The sequence below is a fragment of the Conger conger genome, chromosome 17, assembly GCF_963514075.1.
Source record: "Conger conger chromosome 17, fConCon1.1, whole genome shotgun sequence".
Classification (NCBI taxonomy): Eukaryota; Metazoa; Chordata; class Actinopteri; order Anguilliformes; family Congridae; genus Conger; species Conger conger.
In genome coordinates, this window is record NC_083776.1 from 34,588,867 (window position 1) to 34,611,717 (window position 22,851).

The window sequence follows — 22,851 nt, forward strand, 5'->3', positions numbered from 1 at the left end:
AAGCTCAGCTCCTTCTCAACTCTTTCTCTCTATCTTGACTGCTCAGCATCTCCCTGCCCTCCTCACTCAACCCGTCTCTGCCCTCCTCACTCAACCCGTCTCTGCCCTCCTCACTCAACCCGTCTCTGCCCTCCTCACTCAACCCGTCTCTGCCCTCCTCACTCAACCCGTCTCTGCTCACCTCACTCAACCCGTCTCTGCCCTCCTCACTCAACCCGTCTCTGCCCTCCTGTCTCTGCCCTCCTCACTCAACCCGTCTCTGCCCTCCTCACTCAACCCATCTCTGCTCACCTCACTCAACCCGTCTCTGCCCTCCTCACTCAACCCGTCTCTGCCCTCCTCACTCAACCCGTCTCTGCCCTCCTCACTCAACCCGTCTCTGCCCTCCTCACTCAACCCGTCTCTGCCCTCCTCACTCAACCCGTCTCTGCTGTCCTCACTCAGATTGCGTCTCTCTGCCTCTCAGCCAGCAGGCAGAATTAGAGCAGAGCTTCGCTTTATCCCTGCCTCACTCTTAAATAAGCCATCCCCCACCTTCTTTTAAATTCTCGCCGTCAGTTTCCAAGTTTCCAGCCAGAGAGGGTGTGCTGCTTCAGCAGTTTGTTCTGGTTTCTGTGCAGGCCTGATGGGATGGCAGCGTTAACGGAGTCTGTTTAGCAGCTGTCTCTGCGGAGGGTTTCTGAACCCCGCAGGGCATTCCCCTCACGCGCTCAGACCCCGGCGCTTTGGCCTCCGCATCAACCTCCACCACCAACCAGTAAACAAGTGCATCCATCGGCCGACATCGGCACATTTAGGGAGAATATGGGGGGGAACTAATTATGGCCCCTCAAGATCATAATAACTATCAAAAACAGGTTTGTAGGCCATAGAATGAAAAACATTCTATGTACTGCTGAGCTAGAATCACAGGTGAGGTAAATTATGCACTAGCAAATAAAACTAGAATAATCAGCCAGCCAGTCAATAGGGATTAGACAAAGGATGAAAAAGATAGATGATATCTATGGCCCTTTCAGAACTGATTCTCAATAAGAATTTGAAATTGTGTTTTTATTATTATTTTGCTTGTATCGGGAGAGTCACAGTGCAAATTGACCAGTGCTCCGGGTGAAATTCCCAGGGGCCGGGACCAAATCTGTGCGTCATTCAATAATATTTACGGCAATTTCACAGGCCGTTTCCCCCCCACCCTCCACCCGTGCATAGGACACCGTGCTGGGCTGTCCCCCGCCACCACCCCCCATGGTGGCCCTGTTTCTGACGGGAGAACTGGGCCAACCCCAGAGCTGCATGCTCCAGCTCCTCTGTTCTCTCTGCGCCATCGTGCCAATAGCTGGAGCAACATCTTCCTCCCGGCGTTCCTCCCGGTGTTCCTCCCGGTGTTCCTCCCGTGTCCCCCGCGCCGCGGCTGGAGTCTAGCTGTCTGACGGGCCGCACGAGGGCTTCCCTGGGAACGCTCTGCTGCTGGATATTTCGGTCATTCCTCAACGCCGTGTGCATACTGGGCTCTCCAGAGTGCAGCGCATTCCTCTTGCTCTATTTTTACGCCGGGCTGAGCGGAGTGGGATTTATAAAGAATGAATGATTGCGGTCGGAGCTGTTGAGATGCGCTGCGGCTTCGGCAGAACGACACGAGCCCCACGTCATTCAGGCAGTCAGTCCGTTTATTTCTTTATTTATGAATAAACGCTAAACGCTTACACGGAGCAAAACATGCATTTACACATTTAAACAATGGTGGTTGTTTTTTTTGCTACATTTCCTGCAGTTCAATTTAAGCCAATGTGCTACCCAAATTATAGCCAAGATGTGCTTTTAAATGCAAAGTTGAGAGTAGCCACAGAGCAGACTTCAAAATGAAATACTGGCCTACTGTATGTAAAAGTGCTAATCCCAGAAGCGTTAGCGGACAGGTTCAGAAGCGTTAGTGGACAGGTTCAGAGGCGTTAGCGCACAGGTTCAGAGGCGTTAGCGGACAGGTTCAGAAGCGTTAGTGGACAGGTTCAGAGGCGTTAGCGCACAGGTTCAGAGGCGTTAGCGGACAGGTTCAGAGGCGTTAGCGGACAGGTTCAGAAGCGTTAGCGTACAGGTTCAGAGGCGTTAGCGCACAGGTTCAGAAGTGTTAGCGGACAGCTTCAGAAGTGTTAGCGGACAGCTTCAGAAGCGTTAGCGGACAGGTTCAGAGGCGTTAGCGGACAGGTTCAGAGGCGTTAGCGGACAGGTTGAGAGGTGTTAGCGCACAGGTTCAGAAGTGTTAGCGGACAGCTTCAGAGGCGTTAGCGGACAGGTTCAGAAGCATTAGCGCACAGGTTCAGAAGCGTTAGCGGACAGCTTCAGAGGCGTTAGCGGACAGGTTCAGAAGCGTTAGCGGACAGGTTCAGAGGCGTTAGCGCACAGGTTCAGAGGCGTTAGCGGACAGGTTCAGAGGCGTTAGCGGACAGGTTCAGAAGCGTTAGCGTACAGGTTCAGAGGCGTTAGCGCACAGGTTCAGAAGTGTTAGCGGACAGCTTCAGAAGTGTTAGCGGACAGCTTCAGAAGCGTTAGCGGACAGGTTCAGAGGCGTTAGCGGACAGGTTCAGAGGCGTTAGCGGACAGGTTGAGAGGTGTTAGCGCACAGGTTCAGAAGTGTTAGCGGACAGCTTCAGAGGCGTTAGCGGACAGGTTCAGAAGCATTAGCGCACAGGTTCAGAAGCGTTAGCGGACAGCTTCAGAGGCGTTCGCGCACAGGTTCAGAGGCGTTAGCGGACAGGTTCAGAGGCGTTCGTGCACAGGTTCAGAAGCGTTAGCGGACAGGTTCAGAGGCGTTAGCGCACAGGTTCAGAGGCGTTAGCGGACAGGTTCAGAGGCGTTAGCGGACAGGTTCAGAAGCGTTAGCGTACAGGTTCAGAGGCGTTAGCGCACAGGTTCAGAAGTGTTAGCGGACAGCTTCAGAAGTGTTAGCGGACAGCTTCAGAAGTGTTAGCGGACAGCTTCAGAAGCGTTAGCGGACAGGTTCAGAGGCGTTAGCGGACAGGTTCAGAGGCGTTAGCGCACAGTTTCAGAGGCGTTAGCGTACAGGTTCAGAGGCGTTAGCGCACAGGTTCAGAGGCGTTAGCGCACAGGTTCAGAAGTGTTAGCGGACAGCTTCAGAAGTGTTAGCGGACAGCTTCAGAAGCGTTAGCGGACAGGTTCAGAGGCGTTAGCGGACAGGTTCAGAGGCGTTAGCGCACAGGTTCAGAGGCGTTAGCGTACAGGTTCAGAGGCGTTAGCGCACAGGTTCAGGAGTGTTAGCGGACAGCTTCAGAAGTGTTAGCGGACAGCTTCAGAAGTGTTAGCGGACAGCTTCAGAAGCGTTAGTGTACAGCTTCAGAGGCGTTAGCAGACAGGTTTAGAGGCGTTGGTGCACAGGTTCAGAAGCGTTAGTGCACAGATTCAGAGGCGTTAGCGGACAGCTTCAGAGGCGTTAGCGGACAGCTTCAGAGGCGTTAGCGGACAGCACGGCTGCTGCATGCTTGTCGCTCAGTCACTGGCGAGTGTTTGTAGCGCTTGACTTAGCATCGCTCTAGTGCTGTTGGAGCATGTTAGCTCAGTGTCTCAAAGTTTATATTTCACTTTATTTTCTGAAATCCCTCAAAGTGAGATCAAATGGCACTTTCTCTTTTCCCATTTTTTGCGAAGCATTTTCAGGATTGTCAGTTTGATTTCTGGCATGCTTCGAAAGCAGACGCCTACAGTATCACTGAGAGCTGATCAAGGAGCATATTCCCCATGTCCTTATATCACAACTGCGCTCAGTTGAAAAATCCAGCACCAGATGAGCACAAATGCTTTTAGGTGCAAACCTATGGCAATCACCGTGAGAGCACCTCACAAATGTTATGAATGGTTATAACATTGTTGGCACAGCAGAAGAAAAAAAAAACGATTTCTTTAAATGTTTAGCATTTTTGTGAACATTTGTCCATTAAACATGAAGTCACACCCTTGTGTGTGTGCGGGGGGAATGCAGAACTAGGGCACCTAACACCCTGTGTGTCCACAGAAGAATGAACAGCAGTGAGGTGAGAGAGGGGTCAAGGGTTCTGCTGCTCTGGACTCGCCACTAGGGAGCAGTAGAGGTTACAATAATTGTGACCCACCAGTGGTTTGAGAGTCCAGGCCTACAGCAGGTCGGCTAGTTGGTGCCACAAATCAGCCCCGCGTTTGAGCAACGTTCCCCATGCTGTGCGTCCCAGATTCTCTAAAGGGACACAGGCATGCTTCGGCTGCCTGGCGCATGATGGACGCCGCCATTATCAGGCACTTAGAGGTGTGCCGGCACCTTCCGCAAGGCCCAGTGGCTGGTCGACATCATTCGCCCGTCTCTGTAATTGGGAAAAGAATTGTAGCATTATTGTATTTCTCGATAATTGTTCGAAGTGGTTATACCCGCAATAAATTCTGTCCAAAATAAAGTTTGGGCACACGATAAATGATCTTTTTCTTCCAAATGGGCGCGGGATGTTGAGCAGAAGGTGGTTAGCGGGACATGGGCGGTAATTGCTTTGGGACAGAAGTGCTTGCTCAGTGAAACCCTGTGATGCAGAAGGTTGCTGGGCTCTCCCCGCTTCTCAAGTTTGGCGTTGCTCCTGGAGACTCCCTGACGGGGCAGCCTCACACAGGCCCAACGAAAGACTTTGTACAATCAGTCATATTTTTCATACTTAATCCATAAAGATTCCAAGAAAATGGATGACATTCAGGCCTTGCTGCAGAAAGCTGCACTTCTCATGCTGCCCACTGCAGGAGGATTTGATGTTCTTGGACTTTGTGTCAGTGATGTGGCATGTACATGTGTGTCAGTGATGTGGCATGTACATTTGTGTCAGTAATGTGGCATGTACATTTGTGTCAGTAATGCAGCATTTTAAGCCGTGGAAGGTGTCTGTTTAGCAGGCTACCAGTCAGAAAGTGACTTGAATTGAATATCCATGCAGAATGGACATACTGTGTAAAACCTCCATGTTTTAAAAAATAATAATAATAAAAACTCAAAATAAATGTATACATCTTTATATTTTGCCTTACAGTCACTTAAAATAAGTGATAGCACATTCTTTAAAGCATAAATGGAATGCTGCATTTTTGCAAAGGTAGCCTGTCCCTGTTCTCCCCTCTGCTCTTTGCCAGCCCTGGGCGCTTCAACATTTGCAGGTTTCTGATTGAAACAAGCCCAACGGTTGTATGTTCTGGAAGGTGGAAATATCTGGCCAATAGGGGCAGTGTTGGGCAGCAGTGAGATTAATTGTCAGTGTCTGGAATTTGGAAATCCAGCTGTGCAGTTAATTTGCCCATGCAGTTAATCAGCTTTTAATTAGCAGTGCTGCAATTTAACCGCCCGTGTAGTTTGAAGCGCACGCGTGTGTGTGTCTGCATGGTAGCAGAGAAGGGGTAATTGAGTATACAGAGGAAATACCCAAATTGCTCTGGTTTCCTACCTGCAGTTAAAGGCAGGAAAAGGAGCGCATCCATCTTGCATTTTGTGTCATGCTAATTATGTGAGCCACAGGCTCTGGGGTATTTTAACCAGGAAGTACAGGGCATCTGTATCTCCATCTGCTTCCTTTGACCTGTCCTACGGAGAGCCTACTGTCCTCCTGAGGCGTTTGATGGCTTCCAGATTGTCAGAATATGGGTTTGTCAATATGTCTCAAACCAATGACATGTACGGAGTCACTGCCTCTGTACCAGCCAAGAATGCTTTTGTGAAGCATTTTATTTTTGCTGAATTTTGCTGTCTGCAGGTGAAATTTGAGCTGGCTGATCAGCTAATGACTAGCTGCACAGATTCTGACCAGCATACACCATTGGCATAGTGACAGGGGGGCGACATGGCTCAGGCAGTACGAGCAGTCGTCTGGCAGTCGGAGGGTTGCCGGTTCGATCCCCCGCCCGAGCTGTCGCCCGGGCTGTCGAAGTGTCCCCCAAATGCTCCTGACGAGCTGGTCGGATGACCTGTGTCCCAGCGAGATGGGGGACGGGGTCGTGTCCCCTCATTGATGACCTGTGTCCCAGCGGGACGAGGGGGACGGGGTCGTGTCCCCTTCCCCACCCCACCTCTGTGTACCTTTCACAGGGCCTGAGGGTCCCCCTGACCCCCTCTGCTCTCCAACACGGGCGGAAGGTGTTATCGTTAGCATTGCCTGCGGCTCGGCAAACGCTGAAGCGGGAAGGGGGCTGGGCTTTCCACGGTTTGCTCTGCGGCACAAGCAAATAAGACGGCCCTTCTGAGGAGGGGGCCTGCTTCTGCACCCGTGTGAGAGCTCTCTCCCCCCCGAGGCAGAGTGGCCCCCTCTCTGGACCGCACGTACGTGCAAGCGCACCTCGCGTTTCAGCTGCCGCTCGCTGGGAGGTAGAGCGAGCGTAAACCACAACCCCCCTTCCATGCGTTTCTGTTCCTCCATTTTGTTGTTTTCGCCCGTCGGTCCTCGTTGGGCGAGGGACCCCACGTGGCGCGCGTCTCGATGGGGGTCGGCTGGCCGGCTCGTGGCCCCGGGGCCCGCGCGGCGGCTCGTCCTCCCTTCGTCCCGGATGAGGATATTTACAGCATCCTGCCTCCTCAGACGCGCTCCTGTAAATCTGGGGCCCTTTGAAGTGTCCGCCCCCAAAGAGATCTGTTCCTGCGGTCTTCGACACCGAGGGAAACGCTCCGGAGCCAAAACAAATGTTCCTTTGAGTCCCGAGGTGTGCGCGGCTTTACGATTGCGTGCTGATTTAGCCGAAGGTCTTGCACTTTTCTTTGCGGGCGGGGGAAGGGGGGGGGGGGATTGTAACAAGGGCTTCTGAAAAAAAACACCTCTCGGGAGGTGTGTGAAGCAACGCTAATCCTACACAGCAGGGTTACCGGCAGGGCCCATAAGAGCCCGGGTTCAGAGCCCTCCACCGGCCTGTAGCAAGGCAACCGACAGGCCGCTTCCACGTTTCAGCTCCTCGCTCATGTAATCTGAGCCCGGTGAAAATTTTATGAACTCTGCTGCATATTTCACTGTGAAAGGTTAGACTCCTCCGTGCTTTAAGCCTGGTTAGCGCTCTGCGTTCACTTTAAGCCTCGTTAGCGCTCTGCATTCACTTTAAGCCTGGTTAGCGCTCTGCGTTCACTTTAAGCCTGGTTAGCGCTCTGCGTTCACTTTAAGCCTGGTTAGCGCTCTGCGTTCACTTTTTAGCCTGGTTAGCGCTCTGCGTTCACTTTAAGCCTGGTTAGCGCTCTGCGTTCACTTTAAGCCTGGTTAGCGCTCTGCGTTCACTTTAAGCCTGGTTAGCGTTCTGCGTTCACTTTAAGCCTGGTTAGCGCTCTGCGTTCACTTTGAGCCTGGTTAGCGCTCTGCGTTCACTTTAAGCCTGGTTAGCGTTCTGCGTTCACTTTAAGCCTGGTTAGCGCTCTGCGTTCACTTTGAGCCTGGTTAGCGCTCTGCGTTCACTTTAAGCCTGGTTAGCGCTCTGCGTTCACTTTAAGCCTGGTTAGCGCTCTGCGTTCACTTTAAGCCTGGTTAGCGCTCTGCGTTCACTTTAAGCCTGGTTAGCGCTCTGCGTTTACTTTAAGCCTGGTTAGCGTTCTGCGTTCACTTTAAGCCTGGTTAGCGCTCTGCGTTCACTTTAAGCCTGGTTAGCGCTCTGCGTTCACTTTAAGCCTGGTTAGCGCTCTGCGTTCACTTTAAGCCTGGTTAGCGCTCTGCGTTCGCTCTGAGCGGAGGTGAGCGACTTTGACAAAGACGGATTTCAGCCTTCGCTTTTACGGGCTCGCTTTGTTCCTAACGGGAGAGAATCCGTGCAGGCAGCTGTTGTTTCCCCGACTCCTGGCTGCTCTGAGTGGAATATTGGCCATGCCTCGGGCGTTACATAAACCCTGGGCCCCGGTTGCGTAACGCCAAAGTGCCGCCGCCACATCTGTTACGAGCCGCCGTGCGGCCGCCCCTTACCGGTTACCAGGGCAACCGCGCCTCCAGCGTGCTGGACTGCTGCTGGGCTGTAGGATGGCCACCGCCCCTGTGCCAGCATCCGCACCTTCCAAGCTCACACCGCCCGGGCCCTCTGCTGTTCCTCCAGGGCCCGCCCTGAACATGGAGTCAAGGGGGTTGGACCTTGAAGTAAGCCCTGCTCTTCCATGTTCACAATTTGGCCTGCCCCGGTTTCCCCACTGCTATGCTGCTCCCTTTAATGCATTCGGCTTGTGAAGCCAATCTGCCTTTTTTCTATTATTTATTTTTCACTTCAGTGCAGTACTAAAACTTGTGATGAGATTTTCACTCATGCAACTTGTTTAGTCAGTCAGCCCAGACAGTTTCAGCATGCAAAATCGACTCGGTCCCTTATTTATATTACTTAAACACATGAAACCCAAGAAATGTTTTTTTTGCAGTTTTTGTAGTTTTGTTTGCCAGTAGTAATACATACTTTTTCATCTGTCCAAAGATGAGACCTTCTTTCTCAGCACCAAGTATTAGTTTGGAGAGACTAAGAACATCCTGAAAACCCATTTCCTTTTTCCAAGTTACGCATTGACTTGTTCTGCAGGCAAATTGCAAACAATCGTCTTAAATTATGCCTGTTACAAAAACTGGATTGAGGTATGTCCTGCATTTAAAGACCTGAAGGGTTTCTGACACCTCTGTGTTTGGTCAGACCAGAGGATGCCTGGTTTTATCGGCCCACTCTGTGCAGACTTGTGTTACCCCCGTAGTTTGATCAGTTACACGAGCTCGGGAAATGATTTGTCCAGTTCTGTCTGGCACTGAGAAATGGTTTCGCATAGCATCCCTGCCTTCGGGCGGGGGTATGAGCACACCTGCTTCTGTGCAGGTTAGCAGAAGACGAGGTCAGGGTGCAATGGCGGGGCGTCTGATGGTGCAGTCTGGGGCGGGGGCGGGGGGGATGGTGCACTCTTAATTGCAGTACATCATGTTGTCATAAAGCCGTCTCTCCTTCAGGGTTGTTTTTTTTTAAAGCCCTCTTCACAGATTCCTCTGAAAAGCCCGTCGTGTCCAGCCGACGGGACTCCGAACGGCGGTTCACAGGAGAGGCGTTTACTCACAGCACCCGACACAGTGCTCCCGGGCCTTTCTAATCTCTCTCCTCGGACGGGATGATGAATCACTCGCTCTTTTTTTCCCCTCCTCCCAGGTATCCGCCGTTTTTTGATGACAATCCATTTGGCATCTATCAGAAGATCCTCGCTGGAAAACTGGACTTCCCTCGCCATCTGGACTTCTACGTCAAGTAAGGAGACCCGAAACGCCGGAGACTAAGACCGCTTTGTCCAAAACTCACACCCTGTTACCGTGCAGATTACAGTTACCTGAATTATTGTTCAGTTGCTTGCATGCTTCATTCAGATAGGTCCACTTCAAAATCACTATTGCCTCGATCTGACTCTGTTGTGATGGTTTTTCCATGCAAAACTCCCACGTGGTCGTTTGCCTTAACCTGACCCCGTGGAAACAGAGAGTGTTTGTCTGAGAGTGCTTGGGGCTGACATTCAGAACCTAATGCTACATTCCTGGCCCAGCACTATATCACTTTCATTTTGTGGTCAAAGACACCATTGAGTTCTTCTGCTTTTGCACATCGTTCATACCATCCCTTTAGTATTCACAAAACCTTGAGAATTCGTCCCGTTGTCTATTGATTTTTCATATTGATCTAAGGCAGTCTTTACGACAGGTTTGGGGTCAGTTCCATTTTCTATTCAGTCAACATTGGAAATTGGTTCATGAATTGTAAAATTGACTGCACCATCCTAATGAGAGTCCTTCAGTTCATATAGAGGTGTACATATTGCCCTGTATTCTTGGTAAAGTGTGGAATCAGTGATCTCTAATTTGGCCGACGCAAACGGACAACACCACAATGCAAAAAACCTCTCAGCTTGTGGGATGGATGCATAGTTGCAGGAAGGGGGATTCTGAGCTTTGTAGCATGCTGGAGGCTAATAATGAGTCACCATCTATTGGTAATAGAAAGTCTTGAAACGCCTTCTAATAGGTGCTGGTTGACTTGAAGACGGTGGAAAACTTCCCTTTAGGCTGATCATTGGTCTCAATCTGTTTTCATTCATTTTCTTCCTTAACAAGTGCCCCCAACAATCCCCCCCACACCATACTAGGGAAAAATCAGTTTTAAACCCCAAGTATACAATTACTGGGAAAAAAGACACCCAAACAGTTAACTCCAGCATTATCTTAACTTGTATTAAAGGCTTTACAGTCACAAGATCACACGCACTCACGCAAGTGTTGGCTGTGAACGGCAGTTCAGTACAGCACATAGTGTACGTATCTTTCATGTATGTTTGTATGTTTGTTCATATGTGACTTAATTGAAGCATTTAGGCAGTGTTTTAGTTTAGTTCATTATTGTTTGTCATCCGCTACTGCTTTCGATAATTGAGGCCGACGCCTCTTTGGGCTAAGATGTATTTTGCACCCTATAGCTTAATGTAAGTTATTAAGATGGGATAATGGGTAATTTTTTATGCTGCCGAATAAGCAAATTGATTATGCTGCACATTGTGCAGCCTATTTGGAAAAAGTGATTGTTTAACGCCTGGGAGCATACTTGAAAAAAATGTGCATAACTCCAATCACAGAATCCTGCTTATTTTCTTACACAAATGAATTGTGACAATTTAATTGAGCAAACCTGCTTGTGGTCTGTTTTCAATCGCCCCGCTCCCTCCACACAAGATGGCCGACGGCGCGACACGCACAGAGTGAAGCTGAGTCTGCATCATCACAGGCTGGAACCAGACCACTAAAAATGACTGAATCCACATTTGCTCCATAAATCGGTGTCATACAGTTTGCATGGCATTGGCACCAAAAAATCCAGATGGGTGCATCCCTAATTTGCTGAATTTCAGTTTGTTTTACGTGAACTGATGAGGTTGATTGCGCGTCTGTTCTATCCCAGCGATATTACATTACATTTCAGTGCATTACATTACATTTGGCTGACGCTTTTTATCCACAGCGACTTACAGTTGATTAGACTATGCAGGGGACAATCTTCCCCTGGGGCAATGCAGGGTATAATGCAGGGGTCAAGGGCCCAATGGCTGTGCGGATCTTATAGTGGCTCTTATAGTGGATGGAAAACACCGACCTTGCGGCTCCCAGTGATGTACCTGAAGCACTACGCTACAGGACCCCCCATATGATTGCACAAGCCCCCCCTGTTATGTTTTTACGAGGGAAAAGCAGGACTCCTGCAGATGTGCTGTCTCTCAGGCCGGCGGGACGATGGCACACGCACAGATTACCGGCCCCGGCAGCCAATCAGGGACCGGACAGGAGTGGACAGGAGTGCCCCAGAGGTTAAGACGGCGCCTGGCGTTTACGAGCCAGGCGTGCAGACGTCTGAAACCTCAGAGCCTTCCCGCGGCCCTGCCGCGCGGCAGACAGGGCGACAGCGCTGATGATGCGCGGGCGCGCGTGTTTCACAGCAGGGAGGGATTACAGGACCAGGCCCGTGGCTGGGCTGGCAGAGAGGGAATCCCCGCCGTAAATAAGCCTGCGCTCCTCTGACAGGCAGAGCGATGGCGGGGATTACAGCACGCGTCCCGCCCGGCGAAATGTTGGATTTTCATGCCAGGTTGTCAGATGGAGACGATCCAATTCATTTCCCCCCCCCCTCCGTCTCGGAGGTGTTGAGGCCGTGTGCAGCCTGTGTGCTTTGCCCATGCCTTTAGCCGCCGAGATTCACACACGCCGTATTACGATTCTGCGGATATTTACTCAAGAAGTTTAGGGGCCGGGTGAGATTTTTCTCACCAGTATACAAACCTGCAACTGCTGCGGCTGTATCGGGCTCGGCTGATGTCACATACCGTGTTATGTACGAACAGGCTTGGTGTGCACTCATCCCCGTAGCTGCAACATGTTTCATAGCTCCACACAGAGAGCTAATATCATGCTGCACGAGGGCTGCAGGTCACTCTCAGTGCAAAGCGGGTACTGGAGAGGGCATGGCTGCATCCTGGCATCTGCCCCTGGCCGTGTCACACAGGGGGGAGGGAAGGAGAAATGGAGGGAAGGCCATTTTCAGCCCTCTCCCGGCTGGCAGGCCTGGGAGGCAGGAGGCCTAACAGGCAGAAGCACACCATGCTTACTGCCCGGCCCTGTACTGTGATTCAGGCAGGAGCACCACACTGTTACAGCCCTGTACTGCGATTCAGGCAGGAGCACACACTGTTACAGCCCTGTACTGTGATTCAGGCAGGAGCACACACTGTTACAGCCCTGTACTGTGATTCAGGCAGGAGCACACACTGTTGCAGCCCTGTACTGTGATTCAGGCAGGAGCACACACTGTTACAGCCCTGTACTGTGATTCAGGCAGGAGCACACACTGTTACAGCCCTGTACTGTGATTCAGGCAGGAGCACACACTGTTACAGCCCTGTACTGTGATTCAGGCAGGAGCACACACTGTTACAGCCCTGTACTGTGATTCAGGCAGAAGCACACACTGTTACAGCCCTGTACTGTGATTCAGGCAGGAGCACACACTGTTGCAGCCCTGTACTGTGATTCAGGCAGAAGCACACACTGTTACAGCCCTGTACTGTGATTCAGGCAGGAGCACACACTGTTACAGCCCTGTACTGTGATTCAGGCAGAAGCACACACTCACAGCCCGGCCCTGTAGTGTGATTCAGACAGAGGGGCCCAGCACCAAAGCTGTTCGTACACTAGTCTATGAGAAGCATCCAGTGATTGTTTCAGATCCATGCCGTCAGCCGTCATTAGATGCAAAACCAAAACCACTGAAATTCGGTTTGAATCCGTGACTTTCAAGGCAACCATGAAGCAGGATCCTGGAGGCACTGCCGTAGCATATTGCTGAATGCTCACTCCCAGTTTTGAGGGCGGACTCCATAGGCTTACCCAGCCATCTGGAGAGCTGAGGGAACCTTCCGGAGGGGCTAGACTGTGTAAGGAGATTCCTGCAGAAGGCGCCTGATGTCATAACCGCGGAATAAATATGTAAGAGGGCCACTTTCATGTCCTCCCGGCCTCTGGGCCGTCAGCTGCATGCGCTGACAGTGGTTTGGCCCGAGCCCTGGTGTTCGTCACCAGCTCTCCAGTGCCTGTGCTCAGCCCGCCCTCTGATACTACGGATGTGAAACAGAGCCCAGGTCTAAAGGGTGGGAACAAGGGTTATCAGCGACTGAATCCAGATCCGCAGCCGTGCGGGATGGGATCATCGAATAATGACGTTTGGCTTGTCAGACGCAGACCGTGCACTCCTCTCCTCAGCTCACCCGTCTGGCCTTCCCACCGGGCCAGACCGGCACGCTCTGTGCTTTAGACTAGGACTCTCCAGACCTGTCACTGCCTCACCACTAGGACTCTCCAGACTTGTGACTGCCTCACCACTAGGACTCTCCAGACTTGTGACTGCCTCACCACTAGGACTCTCCAGACCTGTGACTGGGACTGGGGCGTCACACAGCTCCTGCCACAGAGGATGATGATGATGATGCAAGTTTGGACTGCGTGTACAGCGCTTGTAGTGTGTTATTACTAGTCGTAATGTGTTTTGGTGGATGCGCCTGTAGTGTGATATGGAAAGACCATCTGCTCAGTGCACACTTGAGTATTTTATGAATACGTATAAAATGATGAAGAAATTATTGTTGGATGAAATGTTTTTATTTTTCTAATCTGGCAGGTCTTCAGATGAAGTGTTTTTTAAGTTCTTTATGTAACCTTAGAGCGGAATGAGAACATGAATCTTGGTTTGTCATTTACCATCGGACTAGAGAGTAAATGCTAAGAAAATAAGAGCAGGATATGAAACCTTTTGCTCTCTGTTTCTCCAGAGACCTCGTCAAGAAGTTCCTGGTTATCGACAGGGCCAGGAGGCTAGGGAACATGAAGGTGAGCAACGAAGTCTGAGAACCTCTCTCTTTCTTTCTCTTTCCTTTTCTTTCTTTTTCTTTCTATTTCTTATGTCAGTCCAGACTTTGAATAAGTCTTTCCTCCCACGGTGTGTTTGTCATTGCCGTCTCATTCTCGGTAGCTAAAGGCTAAAGGCTCTGTTCGTTTTAATCCTTCCCACGCACTGCATCGAAGGTCAGTACATAAAAAAAAAACAAGAAATCTCAACACTGAACATTAGGCTAATTTGACGGTGGTGGTATGTCTGGGTCTGTCTCCCCTGTAGTTGAGTAGAAAGCGGGAGACTGCTGTCTGTCCGTAGAGCCTGTAGTTTTCTGAAGTCTTTATTTGGTTTATGAGGTGAGGCCCGGAGCTAACAAGCTCCAGAGTACAGTTAACCTTTTACAGAGGAGCCTGCGTGGTCTCTGTGTTTTTAGAGCGGGCAGATCACAGGACTCGCCGCTGGAGGAGTTTCGCAGCTTCTGTGTGGACTTAAAGCCCAGCCGCTTCAAAAATATTTGGCCCTTTTTGTCTTCCGCTCTGTGTTTTTCTTTAGCATTTTTTTTTTTTTTTTTTTTAACCACCAAGTGTTACATCCGTAAGCACTTCCCAGAAGTGGCCCCAGGCACAGTGCCCCATTACAAAGCTGTTCAAGGGTCCTCAGGTCAGAGGTCAGAGGTCACAGAATTCTCGTCTGTCACAGGGCAGCGTCTGCAAGACAACCGGAGGAAAAACACCAGGCCAGTGTATAGGAATGTTCTGTTAGTTATAGTCTACTTCTTATTTATTTAACATTTGTGCTTTTCCATTTTAGGAGTCTGTTTTCCCATTCGCATCGAGTGAAGCAACTCTGCAGAGAAAGGGCGTTACATTGGTTGTCTCGGTTTCATTATGCATGCATGATACGTTTTAATATTTCATTTTCTTAAACTTGTGGCGAGAAACATTGCACGAAAGTGTGCAGCGATGTGTTATAGTTCAGTTTCCATCTTTCTGATTCTATTTTCGTATTGTGCCTTTGTGGTACCTGTGTGCTCCACTGTTTTGGCTCCTGTACAGAACCTGCCATGTAGCATTTGGTCTAACAAATTGAGTGACAGCCATTCCAAGCAGCCCCTGGGTGGTATTAAAAAGCAACTGTACGTCACTTAAGTGGAAATATGCTATTGCCAGACTCGAGGCAGAATTTTTCATGTCTAGTTTTAATGAATATATTGCAGATTGATATTGGTTAACAGTAAAATTCCTTTTAGGTGTTGCGGCTTTTTCCCTGGAGAATATTTTGAATATGATTGCCAGGTTATGTTATGGGTCTTTTTTGTTTTGCCGTAAGTGCATGATTCCATTTTGTAATTAATCTGAAATATTGAGATTATACATGAATGTGTTGTGTAAAGAAGCCCCTTGAGGCAATGCAGTGCAGTGCTTTTTTATGTGCAGCCCAGTTCCAGGCCAGTGTGTTGTGCAATGCGCTTTCTGTAAGGCAGAGCTGCTCGACCCTGCTCCTGGAGATCTACCGACTACAGTCCTGCATGTTTTCGCTCCAATCTTAACAAAGCTCACCTCTTTCAATAGCTAGAGATCTCGTTCAGCTGCAAATTAGTAGAATTAGGCCTGCCAAACTAGGGTTGAAATGGAGACATATACCTAGAGGAACATGCTTGGGCAGCCCTGCTTTATGGTTTGTGCAGTTGCAGTGTCAAAAGGAGAGTTTCTGTAAGGTTTGTGCAGTTGCAGTGTTAAAAGCAGAGTTTCTGTAAGGTTTGTGCAGTTGCAGTGTTAAAAGCAGAGTTTCTGTAAGGTTTGTGCAGTTGCAGTGTCAAAAGGAGAGTTTCTGTAAGGTTTGTGCAGTTGCAGTGTTAAAAGCAGAGTTTCTGTAAGGTTTGTGCAGTTGCAGTGTTAAAAGCAGAGTTTCTGTAAGGTTTGTGCGGTTGCAGTGTTAAAAGCAGAGTTTCTGTAAGGTTTGTGCTGTTGCTGTGTAAAAAGCAGAGTTTCTGTAAGGTTTGTGTAATTTTAGTGCAGTCTTACACCAAGTTCACACCAAAACTGGTACAGCAGATAAAACATGAATGGGGAATGTAGTTTTAATTACAAAATGTTAGAGTAGGGACAGAACAGCCCACATCATGACAACAGCTAACAACACTGATTATGAATCGATTGAACAGGTCTGTCTCCCCTGTAAACTATAGTTAATCCCCGCATGTATCCAAAATATGTAGCCCCGGGACTACAGATGAGCCTTCCTGGCTAACCCTGGTGCATTTACAGAAATGTTATTAACATAACATTTGTCCCCGTCAAATAAACTAATGAATTAAATCAGTTGGTTCCGTACCATATGCATCTTGGTAGTTCTCACTGGAAGCATTGTAAAGACTAAACCTGTTAAATGGGCTCATCAGTTTGCCATCATGTGGCACCATTTTAGCTCACGCCAATGCTGCAGAGATGTGGCGTTTTGCGTCCAAAGCAGCGTGCGTTCATCCCGACGGCGACATTGTGGGGGGAACAGGGTTATCAGCTACTGAATCCAGATCCGCAGCCCTGCGGGATGGGATCATCGAATAATGACGTTTGGCTTGTCAGACGCAGACCGTGCACTCTTCTCCTCGGCTCACCCGTCTGGCCTTCCCACCGGGCCAGACCGGCACGCTCTGTGCTTTAACAGCGTTTCTGCGCTCTTTTCCCCCGGAGCTCGGTGATTCAGCAGGCTAGCCGAGCGCACAGGAAGCTATGCAGGATGCTCCACTCTGGAGGCTGGGTCAGCAGTGCAGGGCTGCTTATTTAATGCGCCCGTCACAAAGTAGTCCAGCGTCACCAGGAGAGTCTGCTCTGGACAGTGGGTCTGCTCTGGAACGTGGCTCTGCTCTGGAACGTGGCTCTGCTCTGAAACGTGGCTCTGCTCTGGACAGTGGGTCTGTTCTGTATACAGCAGGGCTACCCAACCCTGTTCCTGGAGATCTGCTGTCCTGTAGCTTCTCATTTCAACCCTAGTTTGGCACACTTGATTCCACTAATTATCCACTCAACGAGATCTCTCGCTGTTGAATGAGGCGTGCTTTATTAGAGCTGGAATGAAAATGTACAATATGATAAATGTCTAGGAACAGGATTGGGCAGTCCCGGTCCAGAGGGCCTGCTGGTTCTGTTCTGGGCAGATGGTCTGCTCTGGGCTGCAGTCTCTGTCCGGGACCCTCCTGACAGCACCAGGCTTGAGGGCAGAGGCCCGTTGTTAGCATTTGTTTTGTATTAACGCATTAAGAGGCTTTGGCAGAGGTGGGCCTGCCCCCTCGACCGTCCTCTCCCCACGTGGTCCGGAGCTCGTGCGGCCTTCCTGGTCAGCGGCCATGGACACCAGGCTTCTGCGCTGTCGCGAGAACATCCAGGGCTGGCCTGAGCCACGGCTGCACCGGCCTGCCAAAAGTCAATGTACAGTTTATCAGGATTTGCTTGTATCAGGAAGGCTTATTGTTTTCTAAGTACCCCCAGTCTGACTGGCTGCTTTGTTTCCAGGCTAATGTGCCTCTGTGTTAAGAGCAGCGAGACCTCCGTGTTTTACCACTCTCATAATGAGTGTAATTTGTAATCCCAGCGGCACGGTTTTCTCCTTGGTGTCAGCATGCCAAGGCTGCGCAGCCCAGCTAGCAGAGCTGGATAATCAGGGGCCAAGCTGTTTTAATTCAGCATCCCTCATTCAGACAGGCGAGATAGCCCTCGGGCTGACGCATGAGGGTGCTGGGGGGGAGCGGAGCGGTTAGGAGAAGGAGGAGAAGGAGGAGAGGGGTGTTGAAGGGGAGGAGGAGGAGAGGGGTGTTGAGGAGGAGGAGGAGGAGGAGGAGAGGGGTGTTGAGGAGGAGGAGGAGGAGGAGAGGGGAGTTGAGGAGGAGGGGGAGGTAGAGGAGAGGGGAGTTGAGGAGGAGGGGGAGGTGGAGGAGAGGGGAGTTGAAGAGGAGGAGGAGGGGGAGGTGGAGGAGAGGGGAGTTGAGGAGGAGGTGGAGGAGAGGGGAGTTGAGGAGGAGGAGGAGGAGGAGAGGGGTGCTGAGGAGGAGGAGAGGGGGTGTTGTGGAGGGGGAGGTGGAGGTGGAGAGGGGTGTTAATTGACGTCAGGCTCAGCAGGTCACTGGCAGGACCCAGTTACTTGGACCGCTGGACCAGTGTGCCGCGTTTGCTCTGGAGCCAGAAGCAGACTTTCGGAGAGGTTGAAAGTCGTCGAGCTTTAGTAGCTTAATTCTTACGAGCTCTTTGGCGCGTGCAGGACCGGTTGGCAGAGAGCGTGTTTTTTCCGCTCTGAGCCGACTTTCTTTCCCCTCCAGCTGAGCTCAGTACGCCTCAGGTAGTGCCTGTTCTAGCAGAAATAAAACAAAAACTAATAGATTTGAAACCGTGTGGTGACAATGAAACCTGTGCTTTAGAATTTAATGTGCCATATTTTAACCTGTGTCTGGGTGTTACTGTGCAAAATGCATTACACAATCAGCTCTGCTCTCTTAGTCTTTAGATGATCCTTTATCTCCTATTCTAACTTTCAATGCCGTGTCTTCACTCGGTGTGTAAATTCAGAGTTTCTTGAAGCTGAGATGAGTACTCTGGTTTTTCCTCTGTGGTCTCACTTATTGAGATTAGGGGTCTTACAGAGCTGATTAAACTGGTCCCTGTTACCAGTGTGTGATGGAACTCATCAGCAGATCAGGTGTTAAAGATCTATCCCTGACGGGGACAAACCGGCGTGCCAGTGGGGGTTACGACTCCCAACCGTCACGTGCTAAAACAAAGACACACTGAGGGTGGCTAGTTCCTCCTGGCATCAGCCAGGCCCTGTCCTCAGCTCTCCTCAGGCAACAGACAGGCAACTTTCAGACTCTGTGGAGAACACGTAAGGGGAACAAAGGCTTGTGAGAGAAGGACAGAGCTTCTTTGTGAGGTCTGCTGTCGATATCACGGACAAGGTATTTCTGCATTTTTTCACCGGTAAACTTCGCAACACGAAAAGTTCCAAGATGTTACAAACCCAACGCAAGTTAAAATGGGGAAGGACAAGCTATGCGAGAGATGGCCTCAAACAAACGGGTATTGTTGGGTGGTTCAAGTCAGGAAATGAGAGAGGAAATGGAAAGTGACCGGCAGCGATGTCTCTCTTTCAGAACGGAGCGGAGGATGTGAAGAAACACAGGTGGTTCAAGTCCGTGGACTGGGACGGAGTGCCCCAGAGGAAGCTGAAGGTGAGTGGGGCCGTCTCAACTCGCCGTGAACCCCGTGGCCAAACCCCACGCAGAAAGGAGCGCTCATCGTTAACCACCAACCGCCACCTGGTCCCGGGCACGTTAAAAACAAACGAGCTCTCTGCAGGTCTTTTCTCTCGTTTCATTTCTGCCACCCTCGCTCAACACGGGTTTGCGCTGGAAACATGGCCTTGTTTCCTTTGGCAGGGCTCAGCCATTAAGCACGCTTTTTTCCTTTGTGCACCCGCAGTAGAGCAGTTTGATAAGCAAGCGCTCATGGGTTTTATTTCATCGTTAATGGTACTCCTCATTATAATACTTTATACTGTAGTATGGAATCAGATTTTCTTTTAATTGTCCCCAGTACCCCCCTTAAACAGGATCGAGTTAATGCTACATTCACAGATTTAAATGACTTGCCCTGGATAAGTACCTCATCCAATTAAATTTGTTTAACGTTCACCAGTAGCTCTGGGGCTGTGGGGTTGAGTCTCAGCTGGGACGCTCGTCCCCTAGCTGTTCTTCCTCAGTCACTGCTCTTAATGTGCTCGCTGGAGGAGCCAATCAGGCCAGAGACTTTAGAAAAATGCAGCACGTCTACTGAAGACAGGAAACGAAATGCAAGCAATCGCATGGGTCCTTGTCTGAACACTGAATAGATTAGCAGAGGTAAATTAATACAACTCAATCTGATGTGGGGTGTGTACTGTGATACTGAAACATGATCACGTCGGCAGAAAGATTATGACATTCTTCACAAATATTGCAGACCACAGAAAAGCTACATGACTCGGTGACCCTAACTGACCCTAATCGAGTTCTGTGATACAAAGTGTTCATCTGCTCAACATTTTCTTATTCTTATCGTAAATTTCTCATACTATTTTTTTTGTTTGTTTAAGAGTTATTGTGAGCCAGGCGAGCTGTGCTAATAAAACAAGACAACAGTATAAAAATCTGAAAAGAAGCATGCAATTAACTAAACTAACCTTTTTCAGCTTTATTGGACAGTATATAGTATAGAGAGACAGGAAGAATGGGAGCGAGAGAGAGAGGGGAAGACATGCGACAAATGGTCGGATTCGAACCGCCGACGTCGCGGCTCGCAATGAGCATGCGGTCAGTGCTCTACAGGCTGCGCCACCGAGACACCCTGAGAACTTTTTAAACTTTGAACTTTTTATTTTTCTCTGTAAATGAAAAAGATAGGGAAAATTATGAAGGGGGTTGCTGGAGTTTATATCGTCTCACCAAATAATCAAAGGGCCCACTCAACCTTTTTCATTTAGATTTGTATTTGTCTCTCATGTCATTTACTATTGTTGATGTGGTAAATTCTACAGCAAATACAAAATGGCTACCAGATTTCAATATCCCTGCAGTGAACGGTGAGGTGTTATCACTCCTTCCACATGCTTTACCTCTCCTCTGTTCCCCCAGCCTCCCATCGTTCCCAAAGTGTCTCACGAGGGGGACACATCCAACTTTGACGCGTACCCTGAAGATGACTGGAAGAAGGAGCCTCCTGTGCCTGCTAAGGACCTGGAGATCTTCAAGAATTTCTGAGGAGGCTTGGGAAGCAAGCCCCTGGTAAGTAAGAGGGTCTCTGATTGGTTAGTTGGGGGCGATACCAAATAAAGAGAATCACTGGGATAGGTGGAAACTAGTTTGAAGATTTATTTTGATAATTCAAGAAGTGAAATTTGATGCATTTTTCTGGCTCTGGGCCTCAGTCTCTCACAGCTATGACTGCTCTCCCCTCATCACCGGTACTAGACCCCACTCACTGCCTTCTGTAAAAACTGTGTCAAATTTACACCAGCCTTTTGGTGTGGAGGGCCATTCTCTGAAGTCTCTAAACTTCGCAGTGAGATGGCGGTTATGTTGATGTTGTGTGTGTTTTCATTAATTTAATCTTCAAAGGTTTTTTTTTTTTTTTTTTCATCCATGAAAATGCATTTCAAATGGACTTCTGGTTAGAATCATAGTCCATGCATCTGGTTTTGTCTCTATAGCAAGACCGTTTGAGGCTGAACATCAGGTCTGATCCAGTAGTAATTTTGTGTCCTTGAGATCTCAAGTGTGTTTGATTTCAAATGCTAGACAGATTAGATTTAAAACTAGTCACCCCCTGTTGGCATACATATGGGTTTGTGCAAGGCGTGTCGTGGAAAAAAGAAATCTAATCAAATGTTTTATTCTGGTTTTGAAAGGAGCTATAACTTCTGTTTTTGATTTTGTGTCTTTTTATTTCCAGTCACAGAGCATCCTACGGATGAACGAGTGAGGAGTTTTCTGCCTGTCTTATACTTCCGAGCCTGTTTTCATTATGCAAGCATCTTCTCAAACGATCCCTCTGGAAACTGAAGACCTTCTTTCTTTCAATGTGTGTGAAGCACAATAATCAGGTCATTCTTTATTATCTTGTTGGACAAAAAAAAAAAGACTTTTTCGGATAATTTCACTCACTGTTGGAAAGAAAAATGTTACATTACCTCTGAGATCGCTTTGAACTTTACAACAGTATGTATATACTGGGGCGGTGGGGTGGTATGCAAGTACGTGGATTGTCTAACTCTTAATTGTTCGTACTTGAACTTTTGTCGGAGGGTGAATGTTTACCAGCACAACGAGCCTTTGTGCTTTGCGCTAAATCAAAGGCAGAGCCAATGCGAAAACAGGGTGTCGAATCATTGTCATGCCAGTGTGGGCCATGCCCACAACGATCGCACGCGTTTACAAAGTAGTTACAGAGATTCGCAATGAAAGGCCGCCTTATGTCATAAGAGAGGCAAGGGAGCGTGAATAACCAAACGGTACACTACACAACCAATAAAGGCTATGTTTAGATACCGTGGCCAGTGGCGTAAAAGACAAACATCTTCTGGGAGTATGCGATATCCAGTTCTTCCTTTTTTTATTTATTGTTATTATTTGACTTGCACTTATCTCTGCAGTATCTCCGGTTCAGTGCTTTGTTACTGTATCTGTAACCGTTTAGCGAATTGTATCTTTAGGCTTTCGGTTCTTTAGGTTCAATAAGGCTGTCATTGACTAATTATTAATAATGAGGTCCAATAAACAGCTAAGCAGGTGTTACTCATTTATGAACTGGGCCTTGTTGAGGGCCAGAGGCCATGACGGGACTCCTCGGAGGATCAAGGTGAAGAGGCTTCCTCTGCTCGCATCTCATTACCGATGAAAGAGGCTTTTAGACCTCTCCAGGACAAGCACAATTTCACTTACCTACAGGCTTGCTTTATCCTTCAGTCAAATCATTTACACCACACACTTTTTTCTTTTTTCTTTTTTCTTTTTTCTTTTTTCTTTTTTCTTTTTTCTTTTTTTCTTTTTTCTTTTTTTCTTTTTTCTTTTTTTCTTTTTTCTTTTTTCTTTTTTTATTTGTTTTTTTTTTACTTTTTTGGGGGGGGATATTTTGATGAAATTAAGCAAATTTATTCTGGTGCTCCCACTCTCTTGTATTCAGCCTTGACTATTCTGTAAAGCAAAGTTATTTTATTTATATTTAATTTAAAAATAGAAAAGAAAAAACATTCTTTGTACTGAATTCTTTGTTGATATGAACCATGGGGACGTTTTTATATCCACTTTTACCAATGCCTTATTTTTAGTTGTTTTATTATTGTTTTGATTGTTTTTAATTGTTATTAAATTATGTTGTGTGAAACATTCAGTATTGATCACTTATGACTGTTAGGAAAATGGCCTGA

The 22,851-nt window shown here is 48.7% G+C and overlaps 1 protein-coding gene across 1 annotated transcript in view; it reads left to right on the forward strand.

The window, feature by feature from the left end:
* The window catches only part of prkx (protein kinase X-linked), a 48,125-nt gene extending 25,721 nt beyond the window's left edge, over nt 1-22,404 (forward strand). Inside the window, exons 5-9 of the mRNA XM_061226084.1 lie at nt 9,139-9,234; nt 13,841-13,898; nt 19,043-19,120; nt 20,561-20,710; nt 21,378-22,404. Of these exons, the coding sequence (XP_061082068.1) occupies nt 9,139-9,234; nt 13,841-13,898; nt 19,043-19,120; nt 20,561-20,686 (358 nt within the window). The 3' untranslated portion in view covers nt 20,687-20,710; nt 21,378-22,404. The remainder of the gene's footprint in view (nt 1-9,138; nt 9,235-13,840; nt 13,899-19,042; nt 19,121-20,560; nt 20,711-21,377) is intronic.
* The last annotated feature ends 447 nt before the right edge of the window (nt 22,405-22,851 follow it).